General features: G+C 42.4%; 2 protein-coding genes across 2 annotated transcripts in view; one reads left to right on the top strand and one right to left on the bottom strand.

The window, feature by feature from the left end:
* Positions 1-1,881, top strand: part of ACBD6 (acyl-CoA binding domain containing 6) — a 343,742-nt gene extending 341,861 nt beyond the window's left edge. The window contains exon 8 of the mRNA XM_007937639.2: positions 1,727-1,881. Within this exon, the coding sequence (XP_007935830.1) occupies positions 1,727-1,881 (155 nt within the window). The remainder of the gene's footprint in view (positions 1-1,726) is intronic.
* Positions 1,882-19,193: 17,312 nt separating this feature from the next.
* Positions 19,194-21,860, bottom strand: part of LHX4 (LIM homeobox 4) — a 48,787-nt gene continuing 46,120 nt past the window's right edge. Inside the window, exon 6 of the mRNA XM_007937638.2 lies at positions 19,194-19,588. Within this exon, the coding sequence (XP_007935829.1) occupies positions 19,194-19,588 (395 nt within the window). The remainder of the gene's footprint in view (positions 19,589-21,860) is intronic.

Raw genomic sequence — 21,860 nt, 5'->3', positions numbered from 1 at the left:
TACGGAAGTGGGATTGCCAAACCTTCCTTCCGAGGAGTGGCTGGTGGGTTTGAACCGCCAGCCTTCTGGTTAGCAGTCAAGTGCCTTAGCCACTATGCTACCAGAGCTCCCTTATTCTCTTTATAGTGTTACTAAATATTTGTGGAGCTCTGGTAGCATAGTGGCTCAGGCACTTGACTGCTAACCAGAAGGCTGGCGGTTCAAACCCACCAGCCACTCGGAAGGAAGATGGGGCAGTCTACTTCCGTAGTGATACTGCCTCGGAAACCCAAGGAGGGGTCGCTATGAGTCAGGGCTGACTCGACGGCACATAATAACAACAACAAATATTTGTATCTCTGAACAATGGTGTTAATTTTGACTGTTTCTAAATTTTGTTTAAATGGAATCATATTGTATGTATTCCTCTGACTTGTTATTTTCCTTCAACATTATGTTTTGGAGATAAACACATACTGCTTTGTGAAACTATAGTTCATTTCTTTTCAATGCTGTATACAGGATTGCACTGTATAAGTAAACAGTATTTTATTTTTCCATGTTACTGTTGATAGCCATTTGAGTTGTTCACAACTGTGAGCTATTGCAAACAATGCTGCCACGTACATTTGGCAATTACCTCCTGGAGAACATATGCAAAAGTTTCTATAGGGTATGTAACTAGGAGTAGAACTGCTAGTGTGGAGAGTATGAGTAACCTTAGCGTATAATGTCAGAGTGGAACCAGTGAAACCGTCAGCAGACTAGAGGACAGTTTCCGCCTCCAGCCCTCCTCTATGCTTGGTATTGTCTAAGGTTTTAATTTTCACCAGTCTAATGGGTATGACATGCTATCTCCTGGTTTTAATTTTCATTTCCATGGTTACTAAATATGGTTACTCATCTTTTCCTGTGTTTACTAGCCATTTATGTTTCCTCTTCTGTAAAATGCCTGCTCTCACCTTTAGCCCAGTCATCTCAGCACCATCTAATTCATGGATATTTGTCTCTTCACTGATCTGCAGCACCAGCTCTGTCATAAATCACATTTCTAGACATGTGCAAAAAATAGATGGCTCTGGGTTCTGTCCCTTTGCTCTGTTTGTCCATCCTGGAGGCAATACCATGCTACCTTTATAATAAGTTTTGATATCTATAGGTCTTTTTTTCCCCCTTCCGACGCCTGGGACCTATCAGTGACACAGAGATGCTCAGTAGTGCCATTAATTATTTTTTAAAAAAAAGCTCAGTGGAGGGATGGTTTGATTACTAGGCCAGCTTTTTTTGGTTTTTTTTTTAGCAAATTTTAAAGTTCAGTTACCCATTTAACCCCCATCTTCATTGACAAAACCAAACGTTTTCATTTGACATTTACAATAATTTACAATATTTTTAGATTTTTGACGTAGCCTATAAACCTATCATTATTTCAAAATATAAGTCAAAGTAACAACTGATACCTGAACACTATTAATTTTTGCTCTTTCCCTTTATCCCATCTTTTAAAAATAGAGTCAAAAAGGTGTACAATTAAAAAAAATATATATATATTTCTTAGGCAACCAAAGGGGGGAACATTTGATCTTCCTAGCAGGTGAAAATCCCCTGCAATGGCACAGTTCTCATTAGGAGGCCTGGTCTTCCTTCAGCCACTGCACTGTTTCCCATTGTCTTTCTCGCTGAAGTACAGTAGTTTCTCTTTGTCTCACAGTAAACTTGTTCTCATATTTGTCCATTTTCCTTTCAGCCTCTGCCTGTGAGTTTCTGGACATTGTGGAGTTGCTGTTGCAGTCTGGCGCTGACCCCACACTCCGCGACCAGGACGGCTGCCTGCCGGAAGAGGTGACGGGCTGCAAGGCGGTGTCTTTGGTGCTGCAGCAGCACACAGCCAGCAAGGCTTAGTCAGAGGATGAGAAAGCCACAGTCTGTGCAGCATAGGGCTTCGGGGATGAGAGAAAACAGCAAAACTAATGCTCCTTTTGATATGCACTGGCTAATAAAATCATGACATTCTGAGGAACTGGGATTTTGAAGGCTCAGCAGTTCATTGTATTTGTATCCATTGTGGGGAGTAGAGTTTTGGTGATGAACATGTGTACTGTGCATAACACAATCCAATTCTGCTGAGCATGCTCGGAAATTTATCACTGCTCTGGAGGGAGGGGACAAGGAGAGACAGATCGTATTTCACAATATTAAACATGGCCGTGCTTTTAAAAACCATCCAGAAGCAAAAGGTGACCAACAGCACTGCACTGGCAATTAGGGGAAGTTTCATGAAATCCCAGTATGGGGGAGAGCAAATAACGTTCCTGTGGCATTTTGCACAGCTGGTATGAATACGTAGCTAAAATGTCTGTTCTTTGGCAGACAGAATTGGGAGGATAGGAAAGAAAAGGAATGTTAAAAAAACAAAAGAAAAAGAATTTTGTCAAATAAGGGAATATAGAAGTCAGAAGAACAATCAGATTAAATGAAAACCTCAAAACCTTAGGCGTTTTAGAATAAGATTTAGCAACTCACTTCAGGATTGAAACATGAATTCTGGAAAATTCTAATGTTAGGATACTTTAAACTCACCTTCACAAAACAGGAGAGGGATTTCCCCAGGGCCCTTTTAATTGCCTATCATACTGCTATCATTTATGGCAGCAGTCTCTGTAACTGATCTCAGGCTGAACCGTTAAGGCCTATTTGGTTCTAATGTGAAATTATCCATAATGCCCTAATGCCAAGGAGCCCTGGTGGCTCAGTGGTTACAGCATTTGGTTGCTAACCAAAAGGTCAGTAGTTCAAATCCACCAGCCAGTGCACAGGAGAAGGATGACACAGTCTGCTTCCATAAAGATTTACAGCCTGGGAAACCCTATGGGGCAGTTCTACTCTGTCCTGTAGGGTCACTATCAGTCAGAATCAATGGTAGTGACTTTTTTAAATGTCACTATTAAGATAACAAAGGAGCTCTGGTAGTATAGTGGTTACGGCATTTGACTACTAACCAAAAAGTAGGTGGTTCAAACACACCAGCTTCTCCACTGAAGAAAGATGAAGCAGTCTACTTCCATAAAGATTTACACCTTAGCAACCCAGTGGGGGTTGATATGAGTCAGGATCAACTAGATGACAGTGAGTTTGGTTTCTTTGGTTTATTAAGATAACAGCTAACAAACTTGCTTAGTGGAACCCTAGTGGACAAGCGCTTTATTGGCTGGAACTGACCCATCTGCTGGAACAAGCCCCTTCAGAGCAGAAATGAGAAAAGTAATGAGTAGCGGTAATGCTACTTTTTTTGTGGTTTTTTTCTAACTTGACTTCTTATTTTCTAAGTATAAACCAAAGCCATTCACCAAGATTACAGGTACGTGTCACTTTACATCAGGTTGGGCAACATCCGACCACATAGATGTCCATGGTCCCATAAGATGTTTGTTTTTTAAGGGAAAGCAGCTCTCCTTTTGTTTATTATTTCCCCCTAATGGTTTACAAAGACCCCGAAACCCCAGAGTGAACGAGCAGTGAGTCTTCAGGGCACATCCCAGTCCCCGCAGTGCTTCCTCCGCCACCGCCTCTTTCCCCTCCTCTTGGCTTCATTCACCCACCCAGCCGTGTGGCTTTTCACCCCTGGTGCAGAGCGGCTCTTCTGCTCCTGCCGCAGGCACTGGTAGTGCTGGCCAGGCCCAGGGAGCTCACCGGCTCCTGACTCTGGGCAGTGGCAACTGCACATGATCGGGAAGCAGCCATGCCAACAGGGCGGCAGCTGCCAGGACACCACCATTAGCCTTGCTCCTGACACCTACACACCCAGTCCTCGTGTCCATCTCTCCATGTCCCCCATATGCAAAGTCCAGATCCAGCTGCCAGTGCAGCCCCTACCCAGCCCAGCATATACCTGGCAAGGCTGGCCTCTTGTAGCTGGTTGAATACAGCTTTTGGGCTTTGTCCAGTGGGCTCCCATAACGTTTTACTATGATAGGCTTTATAGGGTGTTCTGGTTTCCTAGTGCTGCTCTGACAAGAATATATCACAGGCGGAATGGCTTTAACAAGCAGGAGTTTATTCTTACAATTTTTGGAAGCTGGAGGTCCAAGTTCCAAGTGTTAGGCTCTAGGGACTGGCTGAAAGCCCCTCAACCTTGGACTTCAGCTCTGCCTCTTGCTCCCGTTCCACTGGAGCTAGAGACATCTCTTCACTCGCACAGCTACTGGCTGCAGAGGCTAACAAGCCTAAGGTCAACAAATAAAATGGCACAGTCCCGATGTTACCAAACCACACGGCAGGCCATTGATTCAAGTCCATTGAAAGTCCCAAGATTGGCAGAGCATGCCAGGCTACTGAACAACGACACGGCTACATGCAGGGTTCAAGCATGCCATAAACTGGAGACCTTTCTCAAAGTTGCTTCTTACATACTGGAAGCAGACCACATCCCTAAAGCATCTATTCAGCTGCTCCAAGAGTCTACCATGGAGTTAATTACCATGAGGAATAACTACATCCAGCTGCCCAGCCACTCAACCAGGCCCAGCCAAGTTGACACACAAACTTAACTGCCACACAGGGATTTAACTATCAATTGTACAGGGACTACCTGTATATAATACAATGTTTGCACAATGTCCCAATCACATAAAGTCCTGTTTCACAGAACGTATCTTGGATGTTAAACGACACATACTTGTATTCATTTTTGAAATGATTTTTTTTAAGTATCTGTGGAAGTGATATGCATGTTAGTACATACTTAAATTTACTGTGATTCAACTACAACTTTCTCTTTTATGTATTGTTTTGCTACAATTTTAGGTACATTGCAACCTACTACTTAGCTAACTATCATGTTCCATGTTAATTGAATGTGTTTAAGAAACATGATAGGCTAGTTACAGTAAAAGAGACTGTAAGCTGTTGCATACAGTTTTTGATTGAAATTACTTTGTGCATTTTTCGAATATTAGCAAATCGAAAGTGTTTGTTCTTTTCATATTTAGGGGGTTGGGCAATCTACTTCTGTAGGGATACCACCTTGGAAACCCAAAAAGGGGTCACTGTAAGTCAGATCCGACTCGAGGGCAGTGAGTTTGGTTTTGGTTTGGTTTTACCTGAGCAAATAGCTTATCCCAAAAAAAGCAAACAAACCAAACCCACTGCCACTGAATCAATTCTGACTCATATCAACCCCCATTGGGTTTCCAAGACAGTAAATCTTTATGGAAGTAGATTGCCTCATCTTCCTCCTGCAGAGCAGCTGGTGGGTTTGAATCGCTGACCTTCTTAGCAGCCAAATTCCTAACCCACTACACCACCAGAGCTCCTTAAAAAGCTCTCGAGGAACTCCTTTTTTCATCTCTTTTGCAATGACTTTGATATTTCTTAAACAAGTTTTTAGTTACCTGTTTTGCCACATCTAAACTTATTTTTTTTAGGCTAAGAACAGTTTTTTTCATTAATTTTACTTAAGTTTTGAATTCACACTGTTACTAAATATATTAATCACTTTAACATTTTCAACTACGTACTAAAATGTTTCCAAAACTTCAATTATTTCACCACTAACACCTGAATTTTTAAAAACCCTACCATCAAATAACAGAAATCCAAAATAAAGGATCCAAATAATGGATCATCTTATTGTACCTTATAGGGAAGATTTTATCCATAATGTCTGAGAAAACTGGATCTTGGTTTGCTTTCATTCCCCTTAAATTATTGAACTGATGTTCTAGCACGTCACACACAGCAGATAATGGTTCCATTGCCAATAGCTGCAGTAGATCCTACCAAGCAAAGAATACAAATTCGCTCAAGTAGAAAGCTAGCTAACTTCCCCAGATGTGTGGTGAACAATGTTTTCATATAGCGGAGCAGAATAAAACTCATACATACTTTAATTTAGTGTATATTTGGTTCTGCTATGCATATTTTTTTTCCTGAACAGATTAATAATGTTTAAGTGAGTTAGTATTAGAAAATACCACAGAAAACCTTTTTATCAAGGTTCATTTCTGATCATATTTCAATCAAAATTTCAAAATACTTGTCACACACACCCTTTTTGTTTTTGTTTGTTTTAGTGTTTACTGGGATTAGAATTCAATTTACCTTGTCCTTGGTTCAACTCTCTCATTTGATATAAGTAGTGTATGTGAGCATTTGTGAATTGAGTCACCACTGTGTTCTCTAACTGGAAACTAGGCGATTAGAGGCATCATCAAGTGACTTACTAAAGACTTTTGTCAGGTTTATGTATAGTTAACTTTTTGCTACTTTATTGTTTGCATTTTCTAGACTGTGGCATAATGCTTTACCTACTCTTGCCTCATTCTCAAGTCTATGTTTATTTTATTGTCTTATCCTAAAGACCTGTGTAGATGAGTGCACACATACAAACATACCTAGGCCTGTTTTCCCATATCCTTTAAAAAAAAAAAAAAAAAAAGAAAGAAAAATTTGTTGCTTTCTCTTTTTCTTCCTTTTCTTTTCTGAGTCTACTAGGATCAGACCAACACCAGTGACTCTTTCTGTATTTAATATTTATTCATCATTGTTTGGGAGCTCTGGTGGCGTAGTGCCTAAGGCACTTGACTGCTTACCAGAAGGCTGGAGGTTCAAACCCACCAGCTACTCTTTGGAAGGAAGGTTGGGCAATCTACTTCCGTAGTGATACTGCCTCAGAAACCCAAGGAGGGGTCGCTATGAGTCGAGTCCGACTCGATGGCACATAATAACAACACAATTGTTTACTTTGCCCTACCCACTGATTTAAGAAGACTTGATAGTTTTCACAGCTGTCTTGGTATATATTAGTGGAAAATGAGGAAAGAGAATTATGTACCTAAACATCAAATCAGAGGCAAAGAAAATCATCTGAATCACTTACCTTCAGAACTCTTGCTTGAGTTTGTCTTCTAACTCGGTGTTCCTCATTCTTAGGGTGTTCCAGATTACCTTTCAAAATTATGAAACTCTTCCCCAGGAACACGGTGTTGTGTGTAGAATTTGAAGAATTTACAGATCTCCTGAATCTTATCATGGACCCCACAGGCATCTGTGGGTCCCACTAAGAACCTTTTCTTCTGGTTCCTGTCACAGTATTTCAAGAATGAGAAACCTTTTGTTGACTGACCCAATTTTTATAGTTTTAAGTGCTTCTACCAGATGATATATGGGTGTCCCCAGACATATTTTAAAGAATGGGAGAAGCACTTTTTTTAAATCATTGACCAAGATTTAATGATATTCATATATCATAGTTTGATCGCTAAACACCACACTGGTAAACTTCTAAAGAAGCCAAGAAGTTGGGCCCCTGAATTATTTGACCTCTGATTCTGTTGAAGGGCAGAAATTAGCCCGAATGTTCAACTCTGTGTGACTAATGACGCCTTATTAGATGTGCTTAGCTTTTTTGACTTTTCAGAGTGCTTTTGTAGACATTATTTAATTTACCATCCCTCCTCACTGAGTGCAAGTGTTATTAAGGCCACTTAAACGAGGAGTCTGAGACAAACATAAATTGCCCGAGATCACAGAGTTAGCGTCAGAGCCACAACTAGGACTAAGTCTACTGAATCCCAGTACTTTCTATTAGACCACGAAATTTCATCATATTTTAAAGCTCTTGCTCTGTTCAAACCACAGGTATTTCTTGACAGCCAACTAAATGACAGGCACTGTTCTAGGCTATTGTCATCCCCTCTTCCCATTACCATGGATAATTTAGAATTAATTATATGTTGTTGTCTCAAGATATTGCATGAGATATCTTGAAGAGTCTATTAAGAAATTCATGAGTTACGGACCAGAAACAAAATCTTTTAAACCTAGTATAACTCTGTCTCTAATAAAGATGTAAGAAGTCAGCCAACTGGCCACATATTGTTATCTCTTATGCTTGTCAGGAAGAGGTGTAACAACTGAAGTATAATATCTGGATTCATATCTATCATATCTTTTTTAAATGGTTAAGCATTTTCTAGCTAAAAGGTTACTATAATCCAGTGAACCTTTCTATTAAATAGGTATTTCTTAGCTTCCTGCCAGGTTTATCTACTTGGCTCTGGGTTCTTACTCCATGTATGGTATAGCGTGTCTGAGGATTAATGAACAAGGTGTGTGATGTGGCAGAGCTGAGCTCAAGTTGCGGAAGGTTTAAGTGCTTAAACAAATATATGCTTCAGTTGACCATGGAGACTGTTAAATGTTTCTTTTTTAAATTGAAACATGAAGGCTTGTACAAAATTTCAAGCCCCTAATAAAACCACCTTCATAAATAAGTATTTGTTTATCACAGGGTAGGTGGGTCACCCACCAGTCACAATTTAGTAATGAAAATATTGAGCTTAATTATTTATGACTAAATTTCAAATCCCAGTTCCTAAGGTGATTTTCAGTCAAGTGTTAAAATGTGAAGGGAAAAAAAAAATGTGTTTTAGAATTGATCGAATGTTTCAGTAGTAGTTATAATATTATATTTGATCAATTCTTGAAATACATTTTTTTTCACACTGTAACAGGTCCAAAACTGAAAATCTTTTACAACCCATGGCATGTTGTAGTTTAACTGGCAGCATTTTTTGTTAGTGATACAGAAAATAATGCATCTTATAAGCAATGGCAGCTTAACTTCAATGAAGTAAAAGTAATAACACCCTGCTTTTGTACATATCTTTACACATAGCATCTTAATTGAACCTAAATAATTGAAAAAGAAGAAAAAATTGATACTTGTCTCTATCTTACCAATAAGGAAATAGAAGCTCAGAACCATTAGGAAAAATTGTCCAAAGAGAAACAGTAAAAGTGCCCATTTTTCTATAGGTTTTATTATATATAAGGCACTTAAGTGTACGTGATCTTATTTATTCAGAATCAGATTGATTATCCAAACCTTGTGATGCCAAGTCCAAAGGCTCTCCCGGTGCTAACGTTGTCGGGATACACTAAAGCTAAAACCAGGGAGCCACACTCAGAGGTGCATTATCCAGCCTCTCTTCGTGGGTTTTGTAAAAAAAAAAAAAAAAAGGTCTTTCTCCTTGTGACAGAAAGTCTTCAAATTTACAGTCATGAGATTTATAAAATTATCATCATTATTGGAGTTTTACCTTAAGTATCTTTAATTATTTCAGTATTCGTTTTACAATTCCTTTACCAGGAGATTTGAGATCAGAGGATAGTGACTCTCCAACTGAAGGTAAGGGGGTCGGTTGCTCCCTTGTCATACTTACCACTTAATATTTATTAGGTACCAAGTAGGATAGATTTTTTAAAGATGCCTTAATTGGCATTAGACTAAAGGATTCGATCTAGTCTTTACTCATGGTATCCTAGAAATACTCTTGTCATGCTGTGAGAAGCAGAAGATAGCCCCATGATCCTCGTGTGGCTCAACATAGTTAGGAGTTCCTGGCTTTGTATTTCATACTTAATATTTTCCCTTTTATACATGAACTCTCCGAAATGTTCCTTCCTGTTTTCTTACTATATCACTTTTTCTTGGCACAGTTATAACATAAATGCCATGATTTTACATTTTTCACTCTCTCTTCTTTTGCAGTGCGTGTGCTGGAGGAACTGTCTTGGGGGGGCTGGCGCAGGCTGCCCTCCATGGCACCGCCAAGCCTCCTGGCCCTAAAAGCCACATGCTGGTTTATGCTCAGGACAGATTCTTCCTTGCTGACATTCTTCCTACATGCCTTAGAAAGAACAAGTGTAGGTAAGGACTCGAGCACTCAGGTCACAAACCATATGGGAAGCATAGCATGCGTGTGCCCATGCTAGAAGTCTAAGCCCCAGGGTAGGTTTCTCTGGCAAATGAGAAAATAACCATTTGAACTAAAAAGTAGTGAGTGCAGCTGGTGAACATGGGACTGGGAGGCATTTAGGAAGGGAGAGATGACTTTCAGTGGGTGCCCTAAGCAGCAGTAGCAAATTCCTCACTCATACTGCAGCCAGGATTTATTTTTCCTCTCACTTGGGTAAGCAATCCTGGTTTCCATTTTAATATTTAGAAAGGAAGTTCAGTTGATGGACACTTTGTATAATAAAGAGCTGTTTTAAAGTACATGCACACACACACAGAGGATAAAAAGTGGCACTGTGAGGGCCTGTGGCTTTCATGGAGTACATTTGTGGAGCCCAAAGCTTAGTCCTGGATATGTTTATAGCACTTTAGCTCTGTTTGTGAGTTTGGAACCCTTCCAAAAAAAGAAGAGAAAGACATATATTATTGTTTATAATCTGCTTTATTCCTCCAAACCTTGACTGAACAGACTTGTGGATTGCTGTTTAAATCCCTCAGTGCCTTTAACTACCGATACAGAAAGTGGTTAATGCGCATTCTGAACGAAGCTTGGCATCCACTCCAGGAAATCACTTTAATTGAGAAGCATTAAATGTTAAAATGATTTTTAAAAAATAATAAATAAAGCCTGCACACATATTGAGTATAAAAGTCCTGGTCTACCAGTAGTATAATTTCTCGGTTATCATATCCTTGCAGCCTGGGTGAGCTTTAAGCCCTGCAGTTGACAGGTGTCGGAAAAGTGCCTTTCTATTCCCGAGGTCACTGTCTGTGGGCAGCCAACCATCAGTGGGGCCAGTGAGCTGGCAACCTTCAAGGACTCCACTTTAGAAGAGGGAAGGGAGCTGTCAATTTCATAGATGTTTGTTTTCCTGGAATAAACAGCTAGTCCCAGGTGACTAAAATAGGAGATTTAACCCCAAAGTCCTTCCCTGGGCTTCCTATTGCTGTGCAAAAGCCATCTGTTGAAATCTATTTACAATTTTAATGGCCCTTTTCTAAACTGCTTATTTCCAACTTGTGCCAAGACCACTTTTCTCCATCTATATTTTATCTTTCAGGAAGCAATTCCCAGCCTTTCCCAAATCCCCAAACCCCTTCCAACCTGGTCCATGGTTGGCAAGCAGGAAACAGAATGATAAACCTTAAAAAAAAAACAAAACTCCCTCATAAGCTTAAGACAGCCCAGCCTCTACCAACCAGCCTGTGAAAGTTCTAGCCAGCTCAGGTCTGCTGAACAATGTGTTATGAATAAGTCACCTGGACATCTTTTCTCCCAGGAGCCCCATCCGTGGCACACTTCCTGACCATACCAATGTTTTGAGAAGGGAAAATGTGCATCCCGTTGGGGACAGCCTGTGACGTGTTCTTTTAATTACAAAATAACATACCTGTTTATGGATAACACCTATATTCAATTTTTGCATCTTATAACGGAACAAGGCCAAAGGAGGAAAAATCACCAAAAAGGGTTCTACAGAAAAATTCTGAAATCAGATTGAACAAATGAAAAAATAAACCAAAAGGTTATAAAGAGACAAATGTGATATGCAAAAAGCCCAGTCCCACTCTTAGGAAAGGTTCCCAGGGCAGGTAGCTGATCATTAAAAGACTTTTATTTCATAGTTTGGATGGTTTCTTTTTACTGCTCCTTTTAGGAGTATGACAATAAAATTTTCCCTCTTCCTAATATTTATCCCCTTTTTATAAACACTGATTTTTTTTTTTTTTTTTCCCTTCTCAACTCATGCTACTTCTCCAACAGCAGTGGCTAAACCATCTTTACCTCCCTGCTCAGCCATGACCCAAGTGAGCATCCAGAGTGAGTGTGTTCCTTCACTGCTCGCTGCACAGCCTGGCACTAGGACTTCATGACGAAAGAAAGCAGGGATTCTGAATGATAAACTCGAAATAGCATTCTTCTAAGGAAGTAGCCGGTGATGTAGTGGATAAGGGACTTGACTGCTAACTGGAAGATCAGCAGTTCAAACCCACCAGCTGCTCCATGGAAGGAAGACTGGGCGATCTATTTCCATAAAGATTGACAGCCTCGGAAACCCAATGGGGGTCATTATGAGTCAGTAACAATTTAATGGCAGTGAGTTTAGGTGTTTTTTGGTTTGGTTAAGAAAGTAGCAAAGCAATTAAACAATGTTTTTAGACTATACAGGACATGTTTTTAAATTTAGCTCAAACACCAAATCTAAGAAAATACCTTCTAGAGGATCAGCATGTTGGGGATCACGTCTCTTATATTTTTACTTCTAGTCTAGTGATCGATTAAAATTACAATACACTGACTTCTCTCCTTTGCTCTTTTTCTTTTCTGATTTTAACTGAGTAGAATCCCGGGACCAAGGAGACAAAAGAGTAGGAAAGCCGTGGAAACGCTGACTGCTGAACCTCCATTTGTTCTCTGGAATTTGGATCTTATTTTCTTCTTTCTTCTTTAAGCAATTATCCTTTTGGAAAGTCAGAAGGAAAATTAAGAACTGGTCTCTAGTGATGACACAGAAAAAAAACAAAACAACCAGATCCTCTCTCTGTAAGCTGAGAACACATTTTATAATTCCCAAAAGTTAACTAGTTTAGCACTGTGGTAGAAGCTGTGCACATTTAAAGCATGAAGTGGAACTGTGCCGATGAACTGTCAGCTTGATATACTCAGAACAATTGGTAGTGTATTGAAAGCAGAGACTCAAAATAGACTAGTGAAGAGGACTTTGAAAATGGAAGACAAATTAGCCTACCTAAAGGCAGCCCCATTATCGGTACCGCAAGAATACTCAGATGAGTAACTCATTCAGGAGTAACAGAGCCTGTCATAGTCACTTTGTGAGTCTCCCTCACAACCCAAGAGAGTAGGCTAGCAAAGGAGGGGAAAATGTCCTTATGTAAGCACCTTCTATACCACCTACCAACACTCCCTCTCCTATTTAATGCTCTCATCTTCTCAACCCTTGATATATAGCCCAGTCAGGTCTTTTGCCCTTCTCAGCCTTATACAATATTTACCACAGGAGTGATTTTGGCCAAGGACCATAAATCCCTCTCCTTGATAGTAGAGCTTTGAGTCTGCACCAAAGGCCCTTTAAGCCCTTCAAGAAGCTCGCTGGGCATTCTGCCTGGAGATAGTAAGCTTCCTATTTAATGGTGGATTATGGGCACAAAATAGGTATGGGACTTAGGTGGGATCACAGCATCCTAGTGGCTACGAACTCAGAGGTCCAGAACCCAACCTCTTGCATCAGACCTAAGTAAGTTGTGTGTGGTACTTATTTTGTTTGTTTTCTATAAGTTGTCTCTGCCCAGATAAAGAGGAAAAAGGAGAGAGAGTGAAGAAGAAATATGCCATATACAAAGTAAGATGGCAGAGAAGATGGCACTGCTGCTGCCTAAGAAGTCTCAGAATACTTCACCAAATAACTCCAAGATAACTAGTAGCTAAGCATTGTGTGATGAACGAGTTTTCTCTGCCTGTTCTCCTTAGCCAGACTCTGCACTTTCTGCAGTGATGGAGAAGCTGTGTATCTGTGCTGTCCAAATATGGTAGCCACTAACTACATTTAGCACTTGAAACTTAATTAATGTGACTAAGGAACTCTGGTAGCATAGTGCCTAAGGCATTTGACTGCTAACCAGAAGGCTGGCAGTTCAAACCCACTAGCCACTCCTCTGAAAGACGGTTGGGCAATCTACTTCCGTAGTGATACCGCCATCGGAAACCCAAGGAGGGAGGCATGGCTGAGTCAGATCTGTCTCAATGGCAGTGCGTTTGGTTTTCTTGTTTTTTTTTTTTTTTTTTTTTTTTTTTTGAAAGAAACTATACTTTTAGTTTTATTTTAATTAATTTAAATGTAAATAACCATGTATGGCTAGTAGCTGCCATACTGGATAGTACAACTCTGTTTGGATCTTCTCTTAAATCAAATAAATCACTGATGGGAAAAATAGTCTCTAGTTTTTCCAAGATGAGACCCCAGCCCAAAAGAAATGCTGAGTTTTTGTTGTTGTTGTTGTTGTTTCCTTTTTAATGAAAGAGTCTCTTGCTCTTTCCATTCTAGCTAAGCATCAAGTCCTGCACACTAACAAAGCCGCCTACAGAGAAAAGACCTGGATGGATATTTTCCTAGAAAAGTTTGTCCAGGAGCCCTGGTGACTCTGATGGGATCTTTCTACCCCTCTGCCCAGGTCCCACTCAGATCCAGATATCTTCTCTAGGGAGAAAATTTATACACGTGAAGGACCTTAAATATGTAGCAGGACAAATGATAACTGAAAATTAGGTGGTCAGCAGGTTTTCTCTACCTATTCCCTCAGTCTGGGAGCAGAGGATTAGGCCATAGAAAATTGCCATTCTAAAAGCAGAGAGCTTACTCCAGTCAACCGATACCAAGTAGTTCTGGTATTTCCCAGTTGTCAGTAGTCCTGGCAGTCAGAGTTGTGTTTTTGGTTTCCTTCTGGGGATGAAAGGATCGTGTCAGCTCAGCCTTTTCTTCTCTGTATGTCAAGAAAAAACTTCTAGAGAACCAAATGAAAAACAAGACACAGCTGCTTCTAAAGAATTCCATATTTATTTTACATAGTTTTACCATACACATCTCATGCCAACACACAGAAGGCATATACAAACAAACTCACCAGCTTCTGTTTTCCAAAGTCACATGGCAATAAATAAGGATGAGTGGGTCCTTTTTTTTCTTTTTTTTTTTTTTGTTTCTTCCAGGAAACGAGACTTCATTTCTTTTTAACTGTACAAAATTTACACTGCAAAGGGTGAGGGCAATAATCCAGAGCTTAGGAGTTCAGGGGCTTTGAGGTCTGAATGCAAGCTCAGAGCAGCTTTGCATCTGGGCTCCTGCAGCCCTCAACCTGCTTGTTTGGCTGAATACAGTCCTCAAGTGGGAAAGTAGAACATGATGCCTGCCTTTCGGTGGGCAGCAGATGAGAGTGGGGGTGTCCTTCCTCTGTCCACCTGTGCTCTGCTTCCCTAAGCAAAGGAATGCTTGGTGCACCTCCCAAACTTGCAGCTGTCTCCTCACCAGAGCTAGCAGCATGAAACTGTGTGCTTTCACTGTGGTCCTACCAAGCCGAGTGTGGATGGGATGACTTTGCTGAGCTCTCTTTGGCTCCCGTCACTGTGTTAGAGCAGTTGGAGCAACAATTGCAAAAAGGGCCAGTTGACCAATCCAAGAAAGAGAGAGCCAGTGATGTGCTTTTTATTTAGCTTTCAGCATGCCCAGAGCCCTTCAGCAGCAGGCAATAAAACAAAACTCATTTCCGCTTAATTGAATTGTTCTTCATCCCATGGTTTCCAATTTTTAAAGTGCAATGTTTAAAAATGAGCCTCCTCAGTCCTTCCAGACCCTGCTGGCTGAGGAGGTATGGTCATTATTTCCATGGTCATAACTAGGTTGTCATTCGGGGCATGTGGGAAAGGGGTGTGGAGTAGAGGTGCCAGAGAGTAGATGGTCTACAACACACGGCTTTTGCTGACCTGAAACTCAAACCAGCTCCTGCGAGGAGGCAGTTATTTCAAAACAACCAGCTTGTGTTTTAGTCATGGTAATACCTTTTGTCCTTTTGTCCTACAGATTCCTTCGACTTCCTTGCAAAGTGAACTTAATTATGACTAACGGCCCCCAATTACCTGATTAGACTTCAGGTTTTACATTGGAGGGAGGGGGCTTTTAAGGACAAAATCTCCAAATGCCAAATTACGTCTTAATTTCACTCTCTTTCCCTGATGTTTCACTGTATTAATTTGCAGGAACAATATTTCTAAGATAGTAGTTTTTCATTTTACACTATTTTCATAACTCTGATGAGGCAAGAAAGAGAAAGCACAAAGATAGAAAGGAACTTGCCCAAGATCTCCCAGCAAGTCCTTGAGAGCCAGGCACCAAGCTTCCCAACAATGGTTTATCCACTGGACCAGCTGAGCCCTGAGAGTCAGTACTTCCTCCATGGTGTTACTAACTTTCAGGAAATGCAGATTCCTCCACAGCCCCCGTTTCCATTTTTGCTTATATCAGCTATCACTAGAAACTTAGGGGTTTCTAAGGTTTCTTCTTGGACTCAAGACACTTCCTACTCCAAAGTCTATCTAGCAGGCAGTGCAAATAATGGTTGCTAGTTAATTGTTCTCTTGGATGCAAAGACAGGTGTGAATATCGTAAATGCTTCTAGAAGGTCTCATTATTTTTAAAAAATTCATCCATGTCATGTTAGCAAGAGGGGAAACAGCCATGTAGCACCTTATGCCTCAGTAATGGGCTACTGAGCAATCGAAGAGTGCCTTTAAGACACTCCAGAGATAAAGCTCTTCCCCACCTCCAAACCACAGAGAGCCACAGGACAGTCTTGGCATGCAGGGTCATTAATGGCACTGACCCCTCCATATGCTAACCCTACTTGCAAGGAGATACATTTATAATCTAGGACGCATTGTGGCTGTGCTTCTAAATGGGGCACCAGTGTTTGCTTTGCTGCTTTCCAGGGAACTTGGATAAAGCTCTCCTAGCTTTCTGATCCCTGCTGTCCAGAGCTTTTCCAGCTAGCCAACCCCACCAAACCAAGAAGCTACTACCAACATCAACTACACTGAATGAGGCAGGCTGCCTATTCTTCTACCATTGAATTGGGAGTAAGTCATGAATAGCTCGCATATACCGCCCCCCCCAAAAAAAATTTTTTTTTGAAAACTGGTCAACTTCCTAAGCTGTGTTAATTGGTCTTTAAGAGCAGTGCTGCACAGGGAGGAGCTGCCCACTTTAAAGAGCCTGCTCTCCCCATACTGTGCTCACCAGAAATATGACATGCCTCTGGGATCCCATGAGATACCAGGCCAAATAATGAGCCTGAGTGGGACAGCTTTTCACCTGGTTCATTGCCCAATACAGCCTTTCTCCCTTGTGTTGTGAGCAACCTGCTAAGAATGGTGTATTTCAGGTGTCCTCCAAAAAGACCATTGCTTGTTCCCTTCCACCACATGGCTAGGTTGTAATCTTGCATGTGTTTCTCTTTCACCACCCCCAAGTGTTCATATTATTGAGGAGTTCCCAATTGCACAGAATTGTATAGGCTTATCACACCATCATCTGTAAACATGGAACCGCGAAAAAAAGTCTACATTTGCAGGCTCCTCAAGCAAAATTGACTACAATTGCAACACGTCAAAAAATGAGTCTACTATAAAGCTGATCAGAAAAAAAGATGGCCTGCAGGTTGATCCCAGGAATTTATTGACATTTTATCTTAGAGAAACTTAACTGAACTTAGTTTAATCCTGGAAAGGTGCTTACAAAGGGCACAGCAGGCAAAGGGACACTGTTCTTTTATTCTGCCTACCGCATGCTGAAATCTCTGCAGTCCTCAAAAGGTGATGAACCATTCACAGAAGGGAGGGCCCTTGGGACCTTTGCCCCCATCATTTCATGTGAAAAATGGCAAAGCATTCTCTTCCTTTCATACCCCGCTGATCTCGTTTAAAAGAATCCCAAAACCAAACCCATTGCCATCAAGTCAATTCCAACTTGTAGCGACCCCCAATGGGTTTCTGAGGAAATAAATCTTTACGGAAGTAGATTACCCAGTCTTGCTTCCATGGAGTGGCTGGTGGGCTTGAACCAACAACCTTCTGGTTAGCAGATACCTTAGGTACTGTGCTACCAGAGGTCCTTTTTAAAAGAAAATTGTTGTTGTTATGTGCCATCGAGTAAGACCTGACTCATAGCGACCCCTCCTTGGGTTTCCGATGGCAGTATCACTATGGAAGTAGATTGCCCAACCTTCCTTCCGAGGAGTAGCTAGTGGATTTGAACCACCAGCCTTCTGGTTAGCAGTTGAGTGCCTTAGGCACTATGCCACCAGAGCTCCTTTTCAAAGAATAGGAGGCCGGAAAAAGCAAACCACCATTCCCTAAGGAGACCGGGATAAATTCCACCTGGCTAAATTCCAGTGTGCCTGTGGAGACCTTCCTGACCAATAGATGTGTGATGTGATAGCACCATTCACATTGGTGTTTCCCATAGAGGTGCAGTCTGTGGCAGGGGGGCAGCTCGCAAAGCAGGGGTTGGCTTTGCCTTTGCCTCAGGCTTTGTGTTGTTAGTGATGTGCTGTTACTGCTCAGAGTCTCCATGCTGCCAGGGGCTAGAGAGCTCTGCCTTTCTGAGCACAGGACCAGAGCCTGGGGTATGGTACAAGTCCAGCCAGCAGCCCAGAGAGATGCAGCCCAAGGACCAGTTGGAGCCCTTTGGGCAAACTTTAGGGCTGCTCCCTAAGTTATTCCTCCCAACCAAGGGTGGGCCAAAAAAGCATCTTTCATACCTAGAAAAGACAGACTGTTCTTCAATTGAGCCAGCTAGCACAGAAGAGAAAACTCATTGGAGAGGAAGTGGGGGAGGGAGGCCTCACCGCAGATGAGGGTGGCCTTGCAAGCTCATCTAAATCAACTCCCTCAAAATAGACTCTCAAATATCATTTTGCCCTAGAAATATGGGGAGCCCGGGAGACTGGCATCTGCCAATATGGCTAACAGACTGTGTGTGGAATCCAAACATGTCTACAAATGTCCTCACTGATTGTCATTCTGTTCACTCCATATTTTAGTTTTGATCATTTTGTAACCCACAGCCTGTCTAATGAAATAAACAATATGAGCAACTTAAAAAGGCACACTGTGCACAGAGAGGATGCACTGGGCAGTCGCTGTAATGGCATCCAGGGCTACTTAGCCCCAGCCTTGGAGTCATCTGCAATGAAAACAGCTTCTTGCCATCTTGACATGTATGGGATTTCTTAAACACCAAAACTGACAAATACTCTCTGGTTGGTTCTTCAGCGTAAGGATGGAGTCATGTTTTCACAGCAAAAAAAAAAGAGGGGGAGGGCATGTTTTTAATACCAAATTGTAGCCATCAGTTTTCACTGACCTTGAATGACTGATTTTAGAATTCAGTAGGATGATCTTGAAACCATTTTTATTATACTCAAGGGACATTATGCCACCACCTTAGGAATCTCTGTTCTGGTGAGAGCAGTGGTTAGGGAGGCATCGCGTGAAATGCACCAGTCAGAGCAGAGTTCCCAGAGGCCAAGGTGGCCTGTCCCCGTCACCTTGTGCCACCAAAGCACTGAGCAGCCAAAGCCTCTAAGCGGGGCAGGAGGGGTGAGCAGACAGCCAGCATTCCCTAGAGCTCTAGGCTAGACATCCTTGTGCTGCTCTCCCGCCACTTCCCCAAGAAAACAGCACCCTAGAATGGTCTCAGAACCTTCTAGGGATCAGTAGAGGGCTTCCATTGAAAATAATGGAAATTCACATTGGTGCACTTTTGATCCTTAAAAGTCAAGTCTCTTTTGATCCTTGCAGATACTCTCAAGCCAGAAGGACAGGTAGGGTGGGGAGGAGAGGTGTTTAAAAAGGAGGATGATCCATTTCATCGAGCCAAGAAGCTGGGCTGGTCGGAAAGTCAGGATAGCCTACACTGCTTCCTGTGGAGATGTCAGAGGTGGGTCCCCCAGCCATGGCTCTCAGTGTCTGGCTCACTCCCTGCCCTGCATGCGCAATGATGCCCAAGTTACTGTCCACTGTGTAATCCAGCCCATTGAGCAAAGGAGTGTGGGATGGCAGGGACGATATGGAGGACGGAGACTGGGGGATTCCATAGGGGCTCCCATCCCTCAAGTCCTGATAGGATTGTCCTGTCCCGTCCATGGAGAAGCTCCCATTCATTAACTGTCCGCCTGTAACGTCCCCCACGTTGCCATAAATCCTATTGGTGTGGCCAAGTTCCGAGAGAATCTGATCCTCTGTGGACAAAAGAATGGAGATTTATTGTCAGCCACCAGGCCCCCAGTGGTCCCCTGATCTTCACAACCTCGGAACACGTATCACCAGGAGAGAAGCCCAAGGACATCAGCTGCCTTGCTGCCAGCATGGGTTAGACACCAACATGATGGCCTGACAGACAGACTGACCCATGTCAAGGGGAAACAGAAGAAACACCTGCTGAGACACTAACATCTCAGGTTCCCAAAGGCTGGACAAATGGTGGTAAGCTGTTTGGTCCCAGGTAATGCAAGTACCTGAGATACAGTGGCTACACTGGGGAGTGTGACTGACTTGAGGTTTTGTGAGTCACATGTTATCCACATCATAATTAGAAACTATGTACTGACACCATTTATTCTGAAAGCTTTAAAGTTTAGAAGAGTATTTGATTTAGCTAGTTGGGAAACCAGCAGCCCATAAACTACATGCAGCTGAGAACCACTGTTAGACCTGTGTACAAAATCCTTCTGGTCTACCTGGAAAAGAAGTTCAATATCAAAGGACTTGATTTCTCTCTGTATCAAATTAAGTTCTTCTCTGGGGATAAAAATACTGACTTGATTATAGCAAATGGACCACCTTTCTTAAAAAAAAATTTTAAGGGGACTCTAATAGAATCTTAGGAGCTCTGGTAGCATAGTGCCTAAGGCACTTGACTGCTAACCAGAAGGCTGGCGGTTCAAACCCACCAGCCACTCCTCAGAGGGAAGGTTGGGCAATCTATTTCCATAGTGATACCGCCTCGGAAACCCAAGGAGGGGTCGCCATGAGTCAGGTCTGACTTGATGGCACATAACAACAACAACAATAGAATCTTAAGGAGCCCTGTTGGTGCAGTGGTTAAAGCATTCGGCTGTTACCTAAAGGTTAGCAGTTCGAACTCACCCACCACTCCATGGGAGAAAGATGAGGCTGTCTGCTCCCATAAAGATTTACAGCCTTGCAAGTCCTGTGAGGGTCACTATGAGTCAGAATTGATTCAATGGCAGTGGGTCAACAGAATCTGCCACTTGAACGAATTCGTCTCTCCCACAGAGCTGAGCTTTTTTGTTGTTGTGTGCCATTAGTCAATTTCAACCCCTTGTGACAGAGCAGAACTGCCCCATAGGGTAATTTTCTAGGCTGTAATCTTTACAGGAGGAGCTCTGGTAGTGTAGTGCCTAAGGCATTTGACTGGTTCAAACCCACCAGCCAGGTCTTTTCCCCCAGAGCAGCTGGTGGGTTCCAATCACCAACCTTTTAGTAAGCAGCCGAGTGCTTAAAGTACATTGTGCCACCAGAGCCATTTTAGTCCTCAAAAGTAAGGGTTTCTATAATTCCCCCAGAGAGACCAATGATTTGTCAACCAGGGGCCCCACCTGCACCCAAAAGAAATGAGCTACAAAACAGGTATAACAATCCTACATGTCTCAGACATGGATTTCAGCAGCTCAGATGAAATTATTAAGTGGATTTTCCCAATCCTGCCAAAAGGCCTAGGAGGTGAGCATGAGGCCATGGAGCTTTCCCCAGGTTCCCACAGAGCAGACCTCTGAGCTGAGCTACAGGCCTCTCAGACTGCACTCCTGGCAGACAGCGTCTTCCACCCTGTGCCCCAAACTGTGCTTGTATTCCTACTTGCCCTGTACATCAGTTTCCGTAAACGTCTTTCACAGACTAGACCTCAGCACCCTATCCAATCCAACAACCTGCCTCCGAGGCCTACCCCCATCCACCTATGAGAATGGAAACAAGAAGAGGGGGGGCTCATGCCTTTGAAGGGAGCAGAAGATGAAGCTCCACTGTCAAATGGTATTTGGCCTTTTGCCAATGCCACCCCTCTGACCAGGGCCTTCTGCGGGCGTCCCAGGCTCTGTGTGTGGGGATAACCACGCCTCTCATGTGTAAAAGGAGCTCTGGAAGCGTAGTACCTAAGGCATATGTCTGCTAACCAGAAGACTGGCAGTTCAACCCCCCCAGCCACTCCTTAGAAGGAAGGTTGGGCAATCTACTTCCATAGAGATACCTCCTCGGAAACCCAAGGAGGGGTCACTATGAGTTGGATCCGACTCTAGGGCAGTGTGTTTGGTTTAGTTTTGATTTTCATGTGCAAAAATGTTCTTAGCTTTCCCCAAGCACATCCAGAGTCAGTTGTCTCCATTGATCCCCAGAGCAACTGTGGAAGGTGAGCAGGAAGGCAGTTACTCCCATTTACAGATGAGGAAACTGACCATCAAAAGAAATGAACTGATCTGACAGAGCCACAACCAG

This window comes from Orycteropus afer, unplaced genomic scaffold (genome assembly GCF_000298275.1).
Source record: "Orycteropus afer afer isolate SDZICR_OR568_19922 unplaced genomic scaffold, OryAfe1.0 scaffold00043, whole genome shotgun sequence".
Taxonomy (NCBI): Eukaryota; Metazoa; Chordata; class Mammalia; order Tubulidentata; family Orycteropodidae; genus Orycteropus; species Orycteropus afer.
This window is presented reverse-complemented; position numbering and strand designations above follow the sequence as displayed.